The sequence below is a fragment of the Vanacampus margaritifer genome, chromosome 11, assembly GCF_051991255.1.
Source record: "Vanacampus margaritifer isolate UIUO_Vmar chromosome 11, RoL_Vmar_1.0, whole genome shotgun sequence".
Classification (NCBI taxonomy): Eukaryota; Metazoa; Chordata; class Actinopteri; order Syngnathiformes; family Syngnathidae; genus Vanacampus; species Vanacampus margaritifer.
The window spans coordinates 17,887,194-17,910,195 of NC_135442.1; the positions used below are offsets into that span (position 1 = coordinate 17,887,194).

General features: G+C 38.5%; 2 protein-coding genes across 5 annotated transcripts in view; both read right to left on the minus strand.

The window, feature by feature from the left end:
* The window catches only part of mao (monoamine oxidase), a 38,763-nt gene extending 25,072 nt beyond the window's left edge, over positions 1-13,691 (minus strand). For all 3 annotated transcript variants that reach the window (XR_013295947.1, XR_013295948.1, XM_077580253.1), the window contains exons 1-3: positions 13,581-13,691; positions 2,240-2,334; positions 1,886-2,023 (exon numbers count right to left, since the gene is read on the minus strand). Coding sequence is in view for 1 of the 3 variants with exons in the window: in XM_077580253.1 (XP_077436379.1) it covers positions 1,886-2,023; positions 2,240-2,334; positions 13,581-13,635 (288 nt within the window). In the remaining 2 variants the exon portion in view is untranslated. The remainder of the gene's footprint in view (positions 1-1,885; positions 2,024-2,239; positions 2,335-13,580) is intronic.
* A 5,493-nt stretch (positions 13,692-19,184) lies between these two features.
* The window catches only part of ndp (norrin cystine knot growth factor NDP), a 30,305-nt gene continuing 26,487 nt past the window's right edge, over positions 19,185-23,002 (minus strand). For both annotated transcript variants that reach the window (XM_077580383.1, XM_077580382.1), the window contains exon 3: positions 19,185-20,065. In XM_077580383.1, the coding sequence (XP_077436509.1) occupies positions 19,841-20,065 (225 nt within the window). In that variant the 3' untranslated portion in view covers positions 19,185-19,840. The remainder of the gene's footprint in view (positions 20,066-23,002) is intronic.

Genomic DNA, 23,002 nt, shown 5'->3' on the forward strand with positions numbered 1-23,002 from the left:
GTTGTTAAATAACGGAAATTAGGGTCATTTTTATGTATTTATTTAAAATATTTCATGTTAAGTAAAAATAAAAATAAAAAAAGAAGCTGAACATATTTGAGTGAATTTCCTTCAAATATGAGTAACAAAGTTGTGAGGGACTGTTTCGCATATTAAATTTACTAACCTATAGTATTTCAAGTCAAAACACAAACAGAATTCCTTTATGCATCAATCAAATACAAGTGAAAAGACAATATAGTAGTTATAAGTTTAGTAATGACTCATTACTGAATTTTTAGCCATTAAAAAAAAACACTAAGGAGGACACACTTTTGGCACAAATATGAGAGTGGAAAATTAGCAAAATTGCTATTCATTATTCTAGTTCATTAGTATAATTATTTAACATATTAACATTCTCTTGGAAAAAAAGCAGAACACATTTGTCATTTGTAGACATTTCAGCACTTAAATTTGAGTAAAGACAAGACAGAAGTGACAGGTGGGGAGCTCATTGGATGACACAACTAGGGATTGACGAGCACAGGTGCAAACAAGACCTAACGAGCAAGACAGGACACAAAGACAGCCATAACAAACAAACAAAGCAAAATACAATGTACACAAACACAAGTCATGACATCTGTCACTATATAATATAATATGCAATAAAATTAAAAGTACAACAATGTGTGACACACAAAACACAAGTAATAATATTTATATGCAGAACAATCAAAATCAAACAATAATAAATTTACCACTAGGAACAAAGTACTTAGAACATTTGTATTCCTGATAAGATTGCACACATGCACCGCAATATATTGTGTTCCATAGCGTTGAGCTTTGGATGGGGCCCACTGTCATGGAAACCAGCCAGGAAGCTACAAATGGATCCCACTGTGATAGTCGTTAGGGGAGACGCATTTGCACAGTGGGTCATGTCAATAGCATATTGATGCTAACGGTGATGTTTAGTTTTCTTGGTGTATATGGCCAGATGCTCAAAGTCTTTCTCTGACATTATGATTCATTGACCTGAGCAACATAGCCTACATCCAGATAAGAAGCACACGCTGGAGTCAGTCATGTGATTTAGAGCTTGGGTAAAAACATGGCTGCAGCACAAAATCGAATCATGCGGAGGATGAAAGACAGTGGAGCGCCCAATGCTAACAAGATATGGAGGGAAAAGCAAAGAAAGATGGCATCTCTCTTCTTTGAGTGCTTTCAGCAATCCTTTCATACATAATAAAAATGAACTGCATCATAGCCCCCAGGCAAAGATTAGCATCACTATCATACTGCAGAAGTCTACATACTGTATGGGATGGACAGATGGATGGTGTGTTTGGAGTTTGTGAAAAATCTCTTAGAAAGTCTTCCTAGATGAGTGGAAACTGTTACCTTTTCTTGGTGAAGGTGAGATGGCCACATACCCTAAAAATGTTATCCATCACTCCACAGCACTGAACACTGACATAACGTTTTTGTTGTGGACTAATGCTCTCTGTCTGTCCCCATTTGAACCTTGCACATCGGGCAAACAGCTCAAGAAGATCGAGTCTGATCAGTAACAGCCGAAATTCTTCCTGGTACAGACTGTCACATGACACTTGTGTCTGCTAACTCTCAGCCCGTTGCAGAGTCTTTTAATTGTATTTACTCTTTTATTGCTAAAATAATCTGCATGTGGTGCTAACGCGAGGACGATTTTATGCCTAGATGATAACGGGCCAGACTCAGAATTTGCCATCAAATGCTTGACAGTGCCCCAAGAATTTAAATTGTAGCAAACGCTAGCTCACATTTATCCATCCATTCATCAACCAGCAATGTGAACCATTACCAATGTTTCATCCCCCAAAACAGTCAAGTGGAAGAATGTGTGAACACTCACATTGACATAATGCACCAGATCCTCCTCCTCGTTGACTTTGTATGTCTTTACGCCGTACTGCTTAGCCAATCGGAGGATGCGATTCTGTGTCGGACCGACATAAGCCCCACCCAGGTCCACCCATTTGGTCTCCTTATTCTGAAATAAAACTTAATTTCAATATATTTAAGACAGCGAATTCTTAAAAGTTCTAACATCTTTTTTTTGTTGCCTCAAAGAATTGTTATGTTGAAAATGGAAGCAAATGGGAAATAACTTCATCAAGTTTATCCAACAACTTTATGGTCTTTGATGGAAGTTGCTCGTTTTTCATGTTAGCAAGAAATTCCTCAGGCTAATATCTCAGGTTCTTACCTGCACAGTAAACGTTCGACCGCCAACTCTGTCGCGGGCCTCCAAGACCACGGGGCTCAGTCCACTCTCTAGCAACAGCTTGGCTGCACTTAACCCTGAAAAGAGAGGGGGAGGGGAGGGGACTTAATCAACCACAACTTTTTGCTTAGTTTTCTGGTTAATCATGGCAACTTAGTTTTGGTTCCTAAAAGGATTTACGAGATGCATTAATCCACCAGGATTGTACTTTTGGCTTCAATGTGACACGAAATTCTGGTAAGGTAAGCCGTTTTAAGGTAAGAAGAAATCAAGAATGAATGAAGCTCCAATAACTGAATAACAAAGGAGTGAGGGAACACTGTGCTATTTTTCTTTCACTTTTCATAAAGTAAAAAAAATGGTACAATCCCGTTAGCTCATGTCATGTCATTCGAGGAAAACCATTAAGTGGTCTGGTATCATCTTGTCAAACATTTCACAGTTTTTTATTTTTATTTTTTTAAATCCTTTCTGGTAACGACAGAACTCATTTGACATCATGCTCTGTGGAGTAGATGCGGCCTGCTAGCATGGTGTTGGACAACTGTCACTGTATATGTTCTGTTTGTTTTTTGTTTTACTTTTGTTAAAGAAATGCTCTCGCTGTTGGTGTCTACCCTTAGACCAGTAAAAAAAAAAAAGTACATTTATATTATGGTTGGGTATCGATTCAATTTCCATTTTTCCCGATTCGATTCGATTCCCTTAAATTCAATCCGATATCGATTAATTATGGCACACCAATTCTTCTTAAATTCAAGGACATGATAAAAACTCCACAAATATTACATTCCAAAGTACATTTTGCGGAGACAGTAACTAGTCAAATAATTTAGTTTATTAATAAAAGTAACACGTGTATTAATCACTTAAGTGTTACACAAAAATTGACATCAGCAAAGATGAGATGAAAACATTTTCATAATTCTAATTCAATAATCGTAAATATAAATTAAAAAGATACTGAATTGTCTTAAAGTGTAATTAGTCAGGTCTTTCATAAATGTAAGAAAGTACTTTGAAATTCATGTGAACAGTAAATTTCACGAAAACAGTAAGATAAAAAAAAAGTGGTCTTTAAAATTCTATTTTCTTAAGAATTTATGGGAAACGAGATATTAAAATAAACGATTAATGGTTTTTTGAATCGATATCGGGCTTGAAAAGGAAAATTAATTCGATATCGATTATTTTTAAACCCAGCCCTAATTCCTATTGTCTGACGTCACATATCCTATGGATGAGGACAAATTCACACGCAAAATGTGTCTTTGCTATTTTCAAAACTTAATTCCTTTCTTTCTTTCTTTCTTTTTATTTTTGCTGTTAAACTAGGATTTTAAATGGCACAGCCCAACTGTCATATCTTTAACTAGGAAATGGTCTACTAATGTGGATGGAAAAATACAAACTCTGGCTCTGTTCACATTTCAATCTTGAGTAGCAAGATAGATCGATTCTATTTATGTTAAAACTTGTTGTTACGACCCTTTGTATTGTTTTAGGCTCTGGTTTCTACTTAGTATGCTTCTCTAGTCTTGTCAGCTTCGCCCTTCTCTCTTTGTGTCCAACCAAGCAGTTCCTTTCCTGCACTTTTGTCCCCCCCCCCCCCCCCCGTTGTTTCTTGTTTTGACCATTCATCTCACTTGCTTTCATTGCTCTCATAACAATAGGATTAAAAGGAGTAGGATTAACTGACTCATATTCCGACTTGAAATGTACTGACCTGTGGTAACCGCGGTGATGAACACATGAGAAACACACCACAAGTCAGACAGCAGGTGATCACGTGATGGGACAAAAGTGGGCGGGTTTCGCACTCTGCCAGCCATTCACACTTTGTCCTCAGTGAGAAGGAGCATGGGTGTGGGAAAACACACAGGCATGCACACACACACATACACAGTGTCTGGCTGGGTGGTACTGGACAATGTCAGTTGAGGAGCCCATTTGTTTTGATTTGTTTCAAGTGCATACCGCCGTCAGTGTTGTTGCTGGTTCATGTGAAATAGGAATTGTGTTCCTGAAAACACAAAACTCCCAAAGACACGTCCAGAAAATATACGATACACTGACGTGATGAGTTCCAAAATTCCAGGGAATTTCACATTTGAAAACTTCAGTGAGGATTAACAGGAATATGTGTGACTTCAAGATGAAAGGTTGGCTCTAGAAAACTCAAAGATAGCTGAGGAAAATACATTTCAAATACCAATGGCAAAATCGCAAGTCGTATGTGTACATGTGTATATGTACTCACTTTCAAAGTCATCACTAGCGATCAAAGGTTAGCTAAACGTCACATTTTTACTCGTGACTGCCACCTCTGGCCCAAAGCGTAACTTCAACATACCAACTGTGGAAAGTTAGCAGCTCATGCGTGCAGTGTCGAACGCTAGCTAACACCAAAGGCTAATGTTGGCACAACACCAAATGTCCGCTATTCCGTGGGGAACGCGTATGACGTCCCCCTCCCCTCCCCAAAGAAACTGTGGAGTGTGCGGGGTCCGCACACTGTACTATAAAGGTAAGATAAACGCTGATAGTTGCAGTCAGAGTAAAACTCAGGGCTCTTCGTACTCATATGGTGGAACAGGCAGGATGTAGAAAAAGCTTTAATACAGTAGTACCTCGGAGTATGAACATAATTTGTCATAAATAGTCCGAATTGTTCAACCTCAGAAAAAAAATTCTCATAGGAAATAATGTAAATGCAATTAATCCGTTCCCAAGCTCCAAAAACAGAAAATTCCTATTTTTATTTCTATTTATGTTTTTTACATTTACAGTACAGTACAGTATTTAAACAATAAAAAATACCTTACCTTTTTTGTTGTGGTGTGATGGCATCAGTGGATGATAAATGCTATGTTAATGTTAGCTTTAGTTCAGTGCTGAGTTTGTGTATTTACTGTACAATGGGCATATTGTTAGACTACTAAGCGGTCCTTGCGTGCGTTGTTTAACGTCAGGCACATTGTTGAACAGCTAAGGATGGTCCTCGTGCCAGTATTTATAGAAGTAGTCATGGTAGTTACAACGGCGCGATAATCTTTGTTTTTCTTTGCTGCCACTGGCACTGTTGTTGTGTAAAAAAATCAAAATGCACTCACAAGTATGGAGCACCTCTGGGCGCATTCGGCTACCCGTTTTCAAGGTATGTTCGGCTTAGCTTGCTTTGCTTTGGTGTTCGAACTCCGAAAATGAGTTCAAACTCCTAGGCATTTTTTTACTCAGATTTTTTGGATGAGTTCCAAGACGTTCAAACTCCGAGGTTCCACTGTATTACCTTTTTAAACAGCACAATGCACCTTTTTAAAAAAAACAAAAAAAAATAAGGCTGAATATGAAACACACGACTCACCTTGACCATTTAAGATTGAACTGATTTATTGTTGTTATTTTTTAATGTAGATAAAACATTTTTTTACAGTTGTGTGACAATAAAAACGGGTGAAGTATGTAGTCATTAATTACTCAATGTTTTATATTTTCTACATTAACAGTGGTTTAAGTATTTGTAGGTTAGCTAAACATTATTTAAAACGTTGCCTGGACAATTAATAAAGGCGCTCTGAAGGCAACTGGCGATTAGCGAACATATTATTTCTATTTCCATTATTTCATCTATTCATTTTCCTTTTCTTTCGTTCTTTTCTTTCTAGAGAGAGCTCAGTATTGTTCATTCGGTAATTTAACAGATTCGACATGTCATCATCATTGTTCTCTCTCTCTTTTTTCTTTTTTTTGCATGTGCGTGAATTTGTGTGTGAGTGTGTGCATGTGCGAGTGTGTGTGTGCATGTGTGTGTGCGTGTTAGTGTGTACTCATTAATTCACCTAAAACCTATTAAAAATCCCTAACCGTTCACCTAAACCGAATACTTCAGAATCCAGCTAGAGTCGTGAGGTTGTCAGGAGACCCGAGGAAGGATCAAAGAAAAGAAAGGAAAGTGAAATCCAGCACCGACCAGACATCACCTACTACCCACCGGGTTACCAACCAGAATCTTTCACCAACCCCAGAAACATCTAAATTCCAACAAATTAGGGAGACCTCAAGAGACATCTATTTATTTTCCATAGCACTGCCATCATGGTGTGTTGTGGTTGTGCATTTGCATTACGGTCAAAAGTAAAGGGCCAAAAACAAACTGTTATTTCATTCTGATCACTGTTCTTCAGTGAGGAAAGCAATAAAAATAAATATTTGGTCTGGATTTCAATGTGTGAGGCTTAGGGTTAAGAGCCCAAATAAAAAAAAACATGGATCTTATTCATTTTTATCTGTCTATCCTTTGGTCTGAATTCACTTTCAGGCTTCCTGCTGCTTCCAAATCCCACAAAGCCAGGCTGAAGCTGGAAAGGTTTATACTACTTTAAACATAGTTTGGGCTGCATTAAGCCAACTAGCAGCCCGTTCTTACACAAACACGCTCAGCCCGTCCAGGCTTTAGAGAACGCATTAGCCGTGGACACAGCGGCCATCGCAAATCCACAACGCTATTAAAGTGATGCTATTACCTGTGCCGGGTTGGGAAAGGTCATTGTCTGTCTTTGGAAACAAAGAGCATCTGTGCAGCGCTTGTTTATGCCTGCAGCCATTCGGCGTTCAAAGAAAAAGTAGCCTTCTCTTAGGATGTTCCTTTGATAACATCAATTTACAAAGCTCATACTACAGTATTCTTACATAAAAAAACCCCACAGATAGCAGATAGGATGCTAAGCTATCTAAGTGCAAGACAAAAAGGCGGACATGATAGTAGAAGCTTTCATCTTTCGGATCAACTGGGTAATTTGAGCAAATCAATGGGAAAACAAATCTGGCTTTGAAGCTACAATGATTGCAGGGTATTATTGGAGCACTGGCCACACCACCAGGTTTTTACAGTGTAAATACTTATTGTAATGCCTTTGCATGAAACAGGAGCTGCTGTGGACCACAACTCACTTCCAGACACTCACATGTAGAGTCACCGACGTCACCGACTACACCCCATCAGGCCAAAAGCCTCACTTCTTAAAGGTACGTGCATGCACACAGACACTATCATGTACAGTATTTTCTTCACATTACACACTTTAACGTTTTCAATACATAGGACGTATCAATACGTCATTGGCGCGATAGTCGCCGCGTACACGAGACGTATCAATACGTCATAAGCTTCTTCTTTTTTTTGCAAGAGTGTACAGTAGGGTCTGGCGCAGCTTCTGCCTGAAGGATTAGGCTTGACTGCAATGTTATTTAAAAGAAACGGCCAGGCTTGGGGAGTAACGGAATACATGTACTGCCGTTATCTATCTATCTATCTATCTATCTATCTATCTATCTATCTATCTATCTATCTATCTATCTATCTATCTATCTATCTATCTATCTATCTATCTATCTATCTATCTATCTATCTATCTATCTATCTATCTATCTATCTATCTATCTATCTATCTATCTATCTATCTATCTATCTATCGACTTACCTTTCTACCTGTCTATCTAAACTGAGGTGTGGTTGCTTTCAGTGACAGTTCGAAAAGACCTAGCTAGCTAGCAGGTAAATGAGCACCCGGAGCTAGCTAGCTAGCATCTTGTGATAAAGCCACTGTGGCAGGGTTTTTACTTTCTGGACTTGGATTTGTCACCTCTGCCTGCAATAAACAGGGGTTCACTGTAGTCCAAACAGTTTGTTTATTTATGCAAATAACATTTTAATGATGTACAGTACACTAGCCTACTACGTTGCCCATTTGATTATTTACTCCACAAAAGCCAGATGTTTTAAAGTGGTGTTTTATGTATTTCACTCATTAGTTCATATACCAAATCTTCTTCCTGTTTACATTCTTCGGACTAATAAAAAAGGAGAACATTGATGTGTTATTGTTGCGTAGTATAACATAATAATGATCAGTTTTGAGCTATTCAATTAAGTATTTTATTTTCTATATATTATAATTAGTTCCATGTATTTTGTATTGCTCACATAGCTAAAACGTGCTTTCACCACCTTTCTTACATGCAAGTTCAAACTCTCACACACACACACACCTTTTCATGCTCAGCAGTGGGCAAAAAAAACAGCGACATGCCGTTGCCTCGGCAACAGCGGCGTGCCAAATGGTTAAGAAGGAGTCACACGCACGCATGCACACACACACAATATAATATAGCGATGATAACAATAACAATGCATTCAATGCATTATTTCTTTCTACAATGATTCAAATGATTGATGCATGCTTTTGTCATATTTATGAATGAAATATAATCCACCACACATACCCGTGGAACTCAGAATCTGTCTGCCTGCACCTCAATCTAATTCATCAAAATCATATCATTCATACTACCTGCGCCAATACTTAGACGCAATTCCAGCAGAAGTAAGGTTTATTCTACTTTCAACCACCAAATTGTCAAGCGCGCCAGAGGCATCTAACAAAATGGCCTCCGTCCGCTGGAATGACTAGCACTGCACAGCACGATCTGCCAAATTCCGAAACACACTAAACGAGGCACGGAAATCCAGATGCACCTATTTTTTACACTCGAGCACACCTATGCCGCCGACAAATTTAGAGCCAATTGTATTAAGATATGATTGAAATTCAGTAGACATATGAAGTTGAATCAGCTGCTTGATTCCAATAAATGACAATGAAATGTGACAAAGATGAAATGCCGTGTGTTCTCCTTCCAGGAAAGCAAACAAAAACAATCCACTAGAAGCTAAGTAACAAGTGTGCATCTTCAATCACGATACTGAGAAGCTCGATATTGATCCATATGGGCCAATTACAATTCCCCTCGGGTCTCATGTCCTTGGATGAGGATGCTGACCGCCTGACCCGCACATTTCAATGATAGGGAGAAATTCAAATTGTTAATACTGTACATCACAACATATTATAGGAATTTGCATATACCACCTCCCTGTGGCAGTGAGTGACATAGATTAAAGGCCTTTTAATGTTATTATTCCGTTAGTGTTTAGTCCAGCAGAGAAGGCTTTGTTGGCCCTCACAAACCACCACTGAAATAACGACATTCAGAAACACAAAGGCCAGTAGACCAATGAGGAATTTGATGACAAGATAACTATAACAGCACTTGTTTTCCATCATCACCCTTAAACAACTTGCAGTGCTCTTCGTCTATCTAAAAGGATGTTAGTCCAAACTCTCAAAGTAAACTGCTAACAGTTATTTGGCAAAGCAAATTCTTCAGGGGTACATGAAAGTGCTGTCATTGCACACTGAATTAAACCCCAGGAAAATTGAAGGAATGTTGCATGGGCATGTAGTGCAGCAGAGTGCAGCCAAAGTTCTCCAAATGGAGGTTAAAAAAAAGAAAGAAAAAGTGTTGTCTCCTTTCCACGAATGGGCTCTAAACCAGTCTGCATGTTTGCATATTTACATCCAGAGATGCTGCAACAGGTCAGGCAACCCAGGAAATTGCTCATGACCCTGAAATGACTGTTGACGCAAATGTATTTGGGTCGTGTACTGTATTCAATAATCACGATCAATAATAGATAAATGGGAATGAAGAAAGGGCATTCTCCTGGGTTCGAAAAGTCCGTTTGTTATCGGTTAGGTGGGGCGGATGCTCCATCAGCAACCATTTGGTACTGGGCAGCAGTTTAACAAAATACAAGATATTTTTTTTTTAATTGTTAGCAAAATAGCACACCAGCTAATTAACTAATGGAGACATAAAAATATATGCTTATCACTTTTTTTTTTACTTGGTTGTGTTTTCGGGTTTAGTTTATATAGTCTAGTTATGTAGGTGAAGTTTGCTTTCAATTTTGACACTTTTGTTATTCATCATTGTATGTGTCAAATATTTAATCCATTTTTTTCTTATTCAGCATCCTGGTGTTTGTTTTTTCCCCCCATTGACCTTCTTGGCTGTGGCCCCCAGAGGGGTCTAGAAAATGCCCGTGCTTACACCCTCTTCCCACTTTCACATCCCCCTGACACTCCTTACCCATTTCCTGCCCACATTCTTTGCTCCCCCTGCTGACACAAAGGAAGAAGACGAAGTTCCCCCTGCTTCCTCCCTCCTTTCTCACTGTGATAAGCGGCTGTCACAAGGCTTTAATGTCGCCTCATAAAAGTCATCCCACCCCCGAGGGACCGCTGGCCAGAGGCGTCGGTCGGTCTCCAGCAGCAAAAGGACAATTGCATTTCAAATGCGGAGGGAAATGGTCATCGAGCTGACCGTGAGGGTTTTATACGTGTAAACAAATGATGTCGTTACAAGGGGCTAATGTGACACACAAGGGGGTTGAATTATTGAATTAGCTTGTTTCTCCACCGTTTGTTGTGTACACTTGACTAGAATTTGAAGCGACATTGACCTAAATGTCTCTGTCTGACAAGACGAACGCTCAGTTGAAGCCGGCGCAAAGAGGGCGTCGGCCAAGAGGAGCCGACAACACAAAAAAAGCATCACACAGGCTCCGTATTCACTCCGTATCAGAACACAAATCTTGCAATATCGCACCCCACTACTGAAAACTTGAGAAAACAAAGAGGCGCGTGTGCATATTGACACGCAGCTCGCTTCATAACATGAGTTTGAAAGTGTAAGCAGCAAATGTAAATGGCTTGCAGTGGGGACAATGGAAGTGTAGATCAATAGGCTTCGGAAGCTCCAGTCCTAACAATGTTTTCCCCCATTTAATAAATTGAGCGGACTGTTGTTTTGTTATCCTGTCATTCAGAATTGTTTAGAGAATCACTAAATAGTCTGCTTGGTACATGCATTTCCCCAGGCAGTTAGTTCATCAAACCTTTCTGTATACAATCGACCGATACAAGAGCAAAAATGGTAACCTTTGCACTTTAACTATCTTCCAGTGTTTATGATACAGCACTCATACTGATACTGGTCTTGGCTTATTGGCTCCTCTAATACTGTAGACGAATTTTCCCCAGTTACTGTAGCTGCCGGGCGCATCTCCACTTAAGACAAATAAATGCCTTGCTCAAATAAAAGCCTCCCTTTTCCCATCAGGAAAATAGTGTTGTACGGTATGTGTAACTATGACACTTCATAGACTCAGACATCAAAGGATTATCTGCTCAGCACATTTGAACTCTGCTGTTAGCCAAAACAGCAGCACCTACTGAGCCATTCGAAAATCCCCCCCATTTGAGCAACGGTGAAGTCAAGTTTCTTAAGATTAGGGATGAACTTTTGTTACAGTATGCGGAGATGGCATCTTATTCATAAGTCACAACGAGCATACCTGTACAGTGTACACTCTAACTGGTGGTCGCTCCACAATGTTGTGTGCATTCAAGTTTATATTCTGGGGGATAGGGAGATTCACCTTTACACATGTTGTATTTTGCGCAGTTATATTGAATTTAACTTGAAACAGCTTTAGACATTATATAGTTAAGTTCTACAACCATACTACTACTACTACTGCTAATAATAATAATAATAATAATAATAATAATAATAATAATAATAATAATAATAATGTTAACTTAAAACCTATGACAGTGTCGAACAAAACAGAGCATTCTTTCATTATTATTATTATTATTATTAAAGCAGACTTTTTTCTTTTCTTTTTTTTAAATTGAAAAATGGTATGGCATCCCACAGCAGCTGTGTGGCCAGGCAGGTGACTAGCATGATGAGGACGTGCCAGGCTTTACAGCTGTTTGTGGTTCTTCCACATGCTTACAGGGGTCAGTGATTGTTAAATGAATGAACTTTTTAAACTTTAAACATCCAATCCACCAAGCACCAAATAAGTGTCAATGGCAACAGCAAAACATTTAGCAATTTTTCATAGGCGTAAACCATATATAATCTGTCTGCTGCTGTTGCTGCTGACCATTTTATTACCATTATAATACGGGTAATAAAAAGGCTTCTTTTTTTCTTTTTCTTTTTTTACATATACATTCAATAAAAAGAGCAAAGTCAAGAAAGCATTTGACACAATTAACCATGATATATTAATTAAAAAACTTGAACGATATGGCATTAGAGGTCTTGTGTCAGACTGGATTAAAAGCTATTCACATAAGAGACAACAGTATGTGAAGCTTGGTGATTTATCGTCATCGTACTTGATGGGGGTTATAAATTAACATGATTCTAATAAACAGGAGAAGGTTTTGTATATCATTATGTGCGATGAAACTAGGGAACAGTCTATGTGAGAACTTAAAACAATATACAAATATAAATCAATTTAAAACTAAATATAAAACTACAGAGGTAATGGGAGGGGGTAGACAACCACTAAATGATTAGGAGTGTTGCTGATTTGTTGACTACATATTTGTGTTTAATATGGTTCGTGTTTTGTTATTGTTAGCTTTTTGGATCAAGGTTGTACTTTACTATCTTTTCTGTGGATTTATAATGTTCTCTGACTTCTCCGAGTATTTATTTTATATTATTATTATGGAGTGATTCATTATTATATATTTTTTATTCATCTACGGATGTAAATCCACCGGGAGGGGACTTAATAAGTCTTGCGACTTCTTCCCACTCCCTTTTAAACATTGAAAAAGTGCTTTGTTGAATTTTGCTTGTTTTGTAGCTATTTTATTTTGTTGTTGTATGTTAATTACTGTTATTGTTTTTGTTTTGTTTTTACTTGTTTTTCTTGTTCAAATAAATTCAAACATAAACAAAAGTCTAATTTAAAAATACTTAAAATAATACATTGATGTCAAATGAAAATAAATATTTTTTTTAAATGCCAAAAATAACACGGAACATACAGTACTATAAATACATAAAACAGCACCATAAATCAATTGAAACACAACTATCAAAAATAATTGATTGTTATTTGTTATTTTCATATAATCTTGTGACGTTAAGTCACAGCTTCTCAATAAGAATGACTTGAAGGTATTATTTGCACACTGCTGCTATTTTATCTCTAAAATGTTCCCCAGCAAGACAAGTCTGTGTAATTAAGCAAGCAAGCCAAAGGATAGCAGAGACAGACCCTACACACACACACACACACCCATCCACCCCTCTTCCCCCTGCCCTTATGTAATGCAAAGTCTGTTTTCTGTGTGTGGATGATTAGCTCTTATTCAACATGCGCCGTTCTGCTGCTGCTCATCATGCACACATAATAAAACCTTATTTTGTCGCATAAAATGTCGTCTAAATGTGTTTGGGGGAGGTACATACGGTAGTAGTATGCAGAGCACACGGTGCAACAGTTGTCTCCTCCCATCCGTCCTCGCTCAAGCCAATTTACTTTGTTGCTAAGGTAAACAATCATGTTTCTTGAAACATGTCAAAGTGACGCGTTGCTCACCAGATATTCCTCCGCCGACCACGATCACGTCGTAGGTGTTGCCGGGCGCCGTCATTCTGCTCGATGCTTTCGTCGTTCTGCCTGCCTGCCTGCAGCTGCTGCGTTCATGGCATGGACGCATCTGTATTATAAACAGACACGGGTGGGCGGGAGTTGGCGGCGGGAGGGGGGCGTGAATCCCCCAGAGAGACTCCGCCCCCAGATTGGTTGTAAAGAAGTGCTTATCTTTGACCCCTCATTCCAAATAAAACAATACAGAATAATCACTAAAATTATGTACACAAGTAATGAATAAATAGTACCAAAAAGAAAAACAGGCTAGTCGTGTTCCACAGAAACCAAATATTGAATTGAAAACAAACCAACAATTAATAAATGTTTATCCACTTGAATACTATTTGTATAAATTTAAGGAAATTAAGCAAACAATGGGTTAACTTTATATTTAATATTTTGAAACAAAATAAATTTTATATTTAGATATTTTGTATTTAATTAAATATTAAATATTGTTGTATATTTTATACAATGACGATAAAAGTATCTATCTATCTATCTATCTATCTATCTATCTATCTATCTATCTATCTATCTATCTATCTATCTATCTATCTATCTATCTATCTTTGGATAAAGTTAATCATATTAAGTTAATTTTAATTTAGTACTACTAGTACTACTACTATTACTTATATTTTGACATTTCTGCTAAATCAATTGGTATAAAAGAACATTTTATTAGCAATACAATAAAGTAAAGACTGAATCAACTTTATACATTATTACTGTAAATGTTTACTGTTTTGTGGGAAACACTAACAGTTTGTGAATGTTGGATATATCTATATACTATTTGGACAGAACTGAATAAATTACCCTGTTGGATGGAATTCATATTTAAGATTTGTGAAATTAATAAATATAAATTATTATTATATTATTCACAGGTTGATAGTTAAATCCAATCCAAATACAAAATTGAATATCTAATAATTATAATTAAAGTTAAGTTGAGGTTGGCTCAATATAATACTCTATCTAATATTGAGTCAGATTTATAACCAGGGGTGCACAATACAATTTTGCCCTGGTTCGCAAAGGAACACCACAGGCTGTTGTCTTTTTTCACCAACCTTATGAAATAATTGTGGTGTTGAAGAAATATAGCCACGGGCGTGCAGAGACCTTTGGAGGGGAAGGTGCTCAAAGTTAAAAAGGGGGCACATGGAAACTTTTTTGGGGGGCAATAATAATAATAATAATAATAATAATAATAATAATAATAATAATAATAATAATAATAATAATAATAATCTTCTTTTCCTTTCGGCTTTTTCCTTCAGGGGTCACCACAGCGTCCTCTGCATCCTCTCACACCAACTACCTTCATGTCCTGTTTAACTACATCCATAAACCTCCTCTTTGGTCTTCCTCTAGATGTCCTGCCTGGCATTTGGAAACTCAGCATCCTTCTGCCAACATACTCACTATGTCTCCTCTGGACATGTCCAAACCATCTCAGTCTGGCTTCTCTGCCTTTATCTCCAAAGCCTCTAACATGTGCTGTCCCTCTGATGTACTCGTTCCTGATTCTATCCATCCTGGTCACTCCCAAAAAGAACCTCAGCATCTTCATCTCTACCACCTCTAGCTTTGCCTCCTGTCTTTTCCTCAGTGGCACTGTCTCCAGACCAAACAACACCGCTGTTCTCACCACAGTTTTATAAACATTTCCTTTCATTTTAGCTGAAACTCTTCTATCACACATCACACCTGACACTTTTCTCCACCCGTTCCAGCCTACCTGCACAGGCTTCTTCACTTCTTTTCCACACTCTCCATTGCTCTGGACTGTTGCCCCTAAATACTTAAAACTCCTCCACCTTCGTGGTCTCTTCTCCCTGCAACCTCACTCTTCCACTTGGGTCCCCACCCCATTCACACACAGAAACTCTATCTTGCTACGACTAACCTTCATTCCCCTCCTTTCCAGGGCAAACCTTCACACCTCTAGCTTCTCCTCCACCTGTTCCCTGCTCTCACTCCAGATCACAATGCCATCTGCAAACATCATCGTCCATGGAGATTCCTGTCTAACCTCGTCTGTCATCCTGTCCATTACCATAGCGAACAAGAAGGGGCTCAGAGCTGATCCCTGATGTTATCCCACCTCCACTTTGAACTCCTCCGTCACACCTACAACACACCTCACCACTGTCTTACAGTCTTCATACATATCCTGCACCACTTCAACATACTTCTTTGCGACTCCAGACTTCTTCATACAAAACCACAGTTCCTCTCTGGGCACCCTGTCATAAGCTTTCTCCAGATCTACAAAGACATAATGAAGCTCATTCTGACCTTCTCTGTACTTCTCTATCAACATCCTCAAAGCAAATACTGCATCTGTGGTACTCTTTTTTTTTTGGCATGAAACCATAGTGCTGCTCATAAATGTTCACGTCTGCCCTCAGTCTAGCTTCAACTACTCTTTCCCATAGCTTTATTGTGTGGCTCATCAGCTTTATTCATCTGTCGTTGCCACAACTCTGCACGTCTCCCTTGTTCTTAAAAATGGGCACCAGCACACTTCTCCTCCAATCCTCAGGCATCTTCTCACTATCTAAGATCCTGTTGAACAACCCAGTCAGAAATTCTACTGCTACCTCTCCTAAACACTTCCATACCTCAACAGGTATATCATCAGGACCAAGATCCTTTCCACTCTTCATCCTCTTCAATGCCCTTCTCATTTCGTCCTTACTAATCTTCGCTACTTCCTGGTCCACAACAGTCACCTCTTGAACCCTTCGTTCTCTCTCATTTTCCTAAATCATCAACTCTTCAAAGTACTCTTTCCATCTTCCCATCACACTACTGGCATCTGTCAACACACTTCCATCCCTAACCTGTTACACGTCCTTCCGATCTCTGTCTCTTTGCCTTGCAAACCTGTATAGATCAGTCTCTCCCTCCTTACTGCCCAACCTAGCATACAAGTCATCATTGTTTGGCCTTTGCCACTTCTACTTTCACCCTACACTGCATTTCCTTGTACTCCTGTCTACTTTTTCAGTCCTCTCAGTGTCCCACTTCTTTTTAGCTAACCTCCTTCTCTGTATCCACTCCTGCACCTCCTCATTCCACCACCAAGTCTCCTTATCTCCTTTCCTTCCCAATTTCGTCCTCAGCTCTGCCTTTGCCGTGTTTGTCTTCCTCACCACCACAGTCATCCTACACACTACCATCCTATGCTGTCTAGCTAAACTCTCACCTACCACTACTTTGCAGTGTGAGTGTGTAGGGTTCATTGCCATCTAGTGGTGGACTAATAATTCATTCATTTTGATAAACCACTATTAATTTCAATAATATGATCACATGTTGCGGTTTAACAGAGGCAATTTGTCACTAAGCAACACTGTCGACTCGACATAACATAGGTACAAGCAAAATCCACCCTATAAAAGCTGAAAAGAACATTTGGTTGAAGTACAGTAATAACTCTTACTTTCAACTTTGAAAAAAAGAAGAAAAAAGAAGAAAAAAAAGAAAGATATGGCTCCATCCTCTACTTGGCGAAAAACAAAATTGCCGGATCGTATTGTCTTGGAGTCGAGAAGTAAAAATATAGTCCATCTTGTCTTGGTTTTAAATAAGCAAAAATGGACAGAACTCTCCTGGATGGATTATCAGGACTAAGATAGTCACTAATTAGGTGAACTGAGAAAAAACTAAGGTATAAGATGGTGCACATGGAGACAAGAAACATACAAATCCCATCATACGTTGTTGACCAGTGGCTTCTCCCACTTCCCATTTGAGAAAAAGAGAATACAACAAATCTCTTATATGTACGCTCTATTTAACATGACTCACTGAGATTACATAAATACCTCTTGTTAAGACAATTCCCAATTTCTTGTTTTGAATAAAGGACAAAAAAAATAATTAGATATGACTGTCTAAAACTCTAAAATAATGTTTTTACTGTTGACATTACAATTTACCACTGTGTTATGTAACCATTACAAATGCTTAAGATTATGATTTTTTTTTTTTTTTTGTAAAAGGTGCCTCATGTGCTCATTAAATACTAACATTAGCTAAAAATGTCCACCTTGTAACCACCTTGTTAAATAGCATAATTTTAAACATTGCCTTCAATTTATAAAATGTCCTACCATTTCAAATTTGAAATGCATGCAGATGTTTCGCTGTTGCAACATCTAATTTGACAAAGCAACAGGAGCTACCACTTGACCTCTTATTCTCCCATTTCCTCTCCTCTCCTCTTCCCTCTCCTTTTTTTCCCCCTGTGCGCTGGACAATTTTGTAATTTTTGCATGTTTACAAAGTTCCCTGCGGTCGCATCAATAAATTTGCCCTTCTCTCTACAGAAAGCGAGCAGTACGTCAATTAGACAGAGGAGGGAGTATTTGGATTCATCATTGATAGTAATAATTGGCCAATGGCAATGAATTTTAACCGATGTCAGCTCATTTACCTGCAAGTTGAGTGAAGCACAATCTGTGGCATCAGTTTTACTTTCTGGTCCTGGACCGTCTTGGACGTCAAGGAACGGAACTTGGAACTTCCCCTGAATGAAAATAAGGGGTGTGTGTGTGTTCGCGTGTGTGTTCGCGTGTGTGCGCGCGCGTGCGTGCGTGTGTGTGTGTTTGTTTGACATACGGCCAGTAGATGGCAGCAAGAAGCCTGAAATGAATTCACTGAAATGATTCCCATTCTTTCCTATGGAACGTTGTAGGAAGATTGAATCAAAATATATAATATATAGGCAATGAAATAGCAAATTTAAAAATGTATTTATGTAAAATGTGAAATAATTAAATTGTCGAATGTCTTAATCACTACAGTATATTGAATTATGTATTTAATATGTTTATTTAATATTTGGTTTTAATATTTGGTATTGCATAAAAGTAACCTTAGTCCAACAAAATGCGCAGCATACAGTACCCGAATATTTGGATGAACTGGTAAAATGGCAATAGTAGTTATATGCCATGTCTAATTTCTTCCCTAACATTTGATTGCATTATAACATCTCTTTGTTTTACTTTAGTTAATACTTCTCCTCGTATTTTTGTTTTAAGTGTGAAAACATCAAAGCAGGTAAGTTAACATGTCGGTAAATTAAGTAAAAGGTTGTTTTTTTTAGCCTATGAATTAGTTACTTATAAGTATGTGTATATAGTTGGTTGCTCACTAGCCAGTTGGTTAGCCTACATATATTGCTATTTGGTTTGCTAGCTAGCCTATGAAACAGCTTGTTCGGGTAGCTAGCTGCTAGTTCGGTTGAAAGTACCAAATCAAGTAAGTTAATAGTTCATTTGTCTCTTGACAGGGTGATGTAAATAGTTTTGGCAGATATGAAATTATGGTAAGGTGTAACAAGCTATATTTGCTCATTTTGGTACCTTGACTTAAAAGTTTAATTTAGACATTTACATAGGTACTAGGGTACTACTTTTGAATTTACACACAAAATTTAGAAACTTGTAAACTGTATTATAACGACTTAAGAGAATGAACAAATTAAAATCTGAATGCAATTAATAATGAACACAATTCTAGTAGTTTGGATTTTTTTAAATTTTAATTCCTTATGGAGGGAGAAAACTACAAATGGGACAAGAGGGTAAGATATTCCTTATTCGTCAAAGCTGATTAGTGGGAACTCCACAAAGAAAGTGTCAAGTTTCTTCTGAGAGACAGAGTACAGGACGCTTGCATAAATCCAGACAGTGATATTATGTGAACCTTAGATTCAAATAGACGACATTTAACAAGCACCTCACACAGTCCGTGAAGAGTCCAAAACTGCCACGCAGATGCAGCCACAGCCTTCTGTCTTTTATTCGTCTGCCTTTTTATTACTTCTTTTTATAGCTCACCTGACGTCTTTGCCTGCCAGTGCCTCTCATGGTTTACATCGCCAGATGAAGGCCTGCGGGGGGAGTGGGTAAAAAAGTTATGGGGGTTAGGGTTTGGCCTGGGGGTATAGCAGTGCAGTTGCTCCATGAAAGCTTGAGCCTCAAATGGGTCAACTTTTTGTTTTGTTTTGTTTCTTTAACAAGGACGGTTGTCTGTTGTCATGCGGACTAATGGAGAACATTGGATTCGGTTCAAGTGAGTGTTCCAAAAAAGATGGTTGGCACGTGTGAGTCTTTCAGGGTCCGGGAGAGAGAGGGAATGCCCCCCACCCCCACTCCCCCCAACTTGCTTAGTTCAGCTTAGCTGCACTCCTCGCAGTTGCAGGCCAGGATGTACCGGTACGTGGCGGTGATGCGAGTGCCGCCGGCGCAGCGCAGGCGCACAGCCTTGAGTTTGGAGGTGTGCGGGCGGCAGCAGGAGCAAGTGCTCTTGAAGGGCTGCTTGAGCACCGAGCTGAAGGAGATGAGCGGGTCGGAGCGCGTCGTCGGGCCGCAGTGGCCCTCGCAGCGTGCCAGAAGCACCATCTGGTAGCAGAAAAGGAAGCACAGAAATGGTGTTAATAGTGTGGTACACAAAAATGGTTGTGTTAAATTTCACCAAATTTGAATATGTCAGTAATTTATCAAACTGTGTTCAAATTTCAGATGCTTAGTACTGTATTACTAGGGATGTAACAGTAGATGTATTCAGATTTTTCAGTACGGAAGATTCAGTCTGAACCGAGGTAGCCCGCGCGCATAAATATCAGTGGAGCATAGAAAGAAAACTAGGTAGCGTTTCAACATCCTCTCCTCTTTTTTTCACTATTAATCAGCTGCCACAACGAGAAGAAGCAAAACAAAAAGCACAAAAAAAGGATCGAGCATGTTACCAAAAGAGGAACCAATACGTAACCAATGGATCACAGGCTACAGCAGCCATAAAAAGGGTGAACAACAAGACGGAGGATTTGCGATCCTCCTCATTGCTTGTGTAGCGACCACTTCATATCATGTGAGTCAATTACTGAATCAGTTAGTCGTGTAGATGTAGCTCGATTGTATTGTTATTCAATGAAGGCAAAAGACGTGATCAGGCACTTTGTACACGGTGGCTGAATCAGATGCTAACCTGTCCATCTCGTACATGTATACCATGTCCTTTTCATCAAAGTGAGTGTGAATTCGCTTGGACGGAAAGTTGACGGATAATAAATACGAGTACACCCATTGCAAGTAATAGGCTTTGATACTGCTACAAGGGGGCGTGTTTAGGGATATAGTCACGTGACGTCCAGATCTCTATATAAGCAAAGTGCGCATCTCGGCAGCACGGTGCATAATGGGTAGTCCGGCTGGTACCCTGCTCATTGAAAACTTTTTTTTTTTTTTTCTGCTCATTGAAAACTAATGCAGTCTAACGGGGGAAGCGCTGATTCGGAGCCTTTTCAACTGACGGAAAGTTGAAGTTTTGTATTTAATCTATTTTAAACATGCATAGCGTGTCGTTACTGACTGCACGCTGCCAGGACACTGCAGTGAAACTTATTTAAGTGCTTAATATTTGGCTGAATGTGTGCATTTTACCCAGAGTTGGACCGAGGACACAACACTGGGACGCGAAGGAAAAGACGGTAGGCTCTTTTTTCACTGAGGGGGTCAATTGGGGCTAGAAGCAGGTTCTTAAACGACCGTCACTCCATTAGTTTCGTTACAAGCTAGCAAGCTTCGTGATGCTTCCGTCTGTTTCAGCATATTGACAAAATAAATGTGTTGAAGAAATTTTCCATTCTAGCCTCTTTTACGTCCGCTTGGATCTTTCTTTTCTGTCAGAAAATTGGGAAGAGTGAACGGACGTTTACAATCGTACACTTCCGTCTTCTCGAGCTTTGAAATGGCGTTTTTTGCCTATAAACTCAATTAGGACAGTGGCACTGGCAATGGCACCAAGTGCACTTGTCATTTTGTCACTTAAGACTAAAAGCCGTTTAAACAATGCTTGCAAGCTTTAAGGTGTGCAGTTACTTAAACATGTCCAAGACTCTAATCTCCACCATTCAAATGATGGCTATATTTGGTAGCAAGTTTTTTTTTTTTTTTTTGACATTTGGTTTGTTTAGGTGTTTTTTGCAACACAGGCGTCATTCATCTCCCACACCCCATTGTAACATTACAATTGTATTCTGGTAACAGATTATGATTTTTATTTTTTCAGAAAATGACAATTTTATTCTAGTTGTAACCCTAAGATGTTGTTTCCGGAGGCTGTGTAAAAGGCGGGCTACAAATAGTCATGTTTTTTGCAGGAATTTATTTATTTTTCTTAACTCATGTGTGGTATTTTAATTTGAAATAGCATTGTCAAAACCTTTAAAAAGCCCAAAACGGGTCACAATAACAGTAAAATGTGACTCTCACAATAATCTAAACATGTAGCATTGTGGCACAAGTGTATGGAATTTAGATGACAACATGTTAGCAATACTACACAGTAAAGTGTAAATTTAAGTCCCATAGTGTTAAATTTAACTCTTTCCCTGAGTTTATAAAATCCTCACCAGTTAAATTTACACTTCCAAATGTGTAAAAATTTAACTCATTAGTAGAGTGAAATTACCACACCCACAATGTTATTATTTGACACATAAAAGTGAACTTTTTACACTTTAAAGTGTTATCGACTTTACCTATCAGTGTTATTTTTTCACATTATCAGTGTCCTTTCATTTTTTGGCGTTAATTTCTCACAGTTTTGTTATTACTTTTAACCATGAAGTGTTATATTCGTTCCTGTAATTCCCTTAATTTGTCAAAGTTTTAGTGTTACTTCTTGACAAGTTTTTATTATCCAACCCAAATGGAGAAAGTGGGACTCAAACCTAGTACCTAGCACTTGAGGGGCAACAACACTAACAAGTACGCCACGAGATGTTTGTTGCCGCACAATTCTTTCTTGTAGGCCTAGTTCCCGCATGACTCATGGTAAATACGAATTGCCGGTACGGCAAAAATATCCACTTCCATTTTAGTTTTACAGAAAAATAATGAACATAAATTACACTACTCATGAAAATCCGGAAACTTTCTGTTTTATGTCTCATACGCTTTTTCTATGTTAACTCATGAACAAAATAATTCAAGAACCATAAAATTTCATCCTTAATTTATAAAACTGAATAATCCAGACCTAGAGTTGTCCTTAAAATCCATGGAAAAAACGTAGCTGCCTTGCAGGAGAAAATAGCCCATATGCATAAGGTAACTCAGCCTGGAGTCAATTAGTTTGACTCGGTGAGTGTAATGAAAATTGTTTATTTGAATATGAGGATGAATTATTATGGTGTATGCCTATGAATTATATGTACATATGCTACTGGCAAATGTACTTACATGTCAAAGTGCAGTTGTATACACGAACAGGTTTATACATTTTCTTTCATTGAAATATATTAACCTATTATTGTGTCAAAACATAAGGGGTAG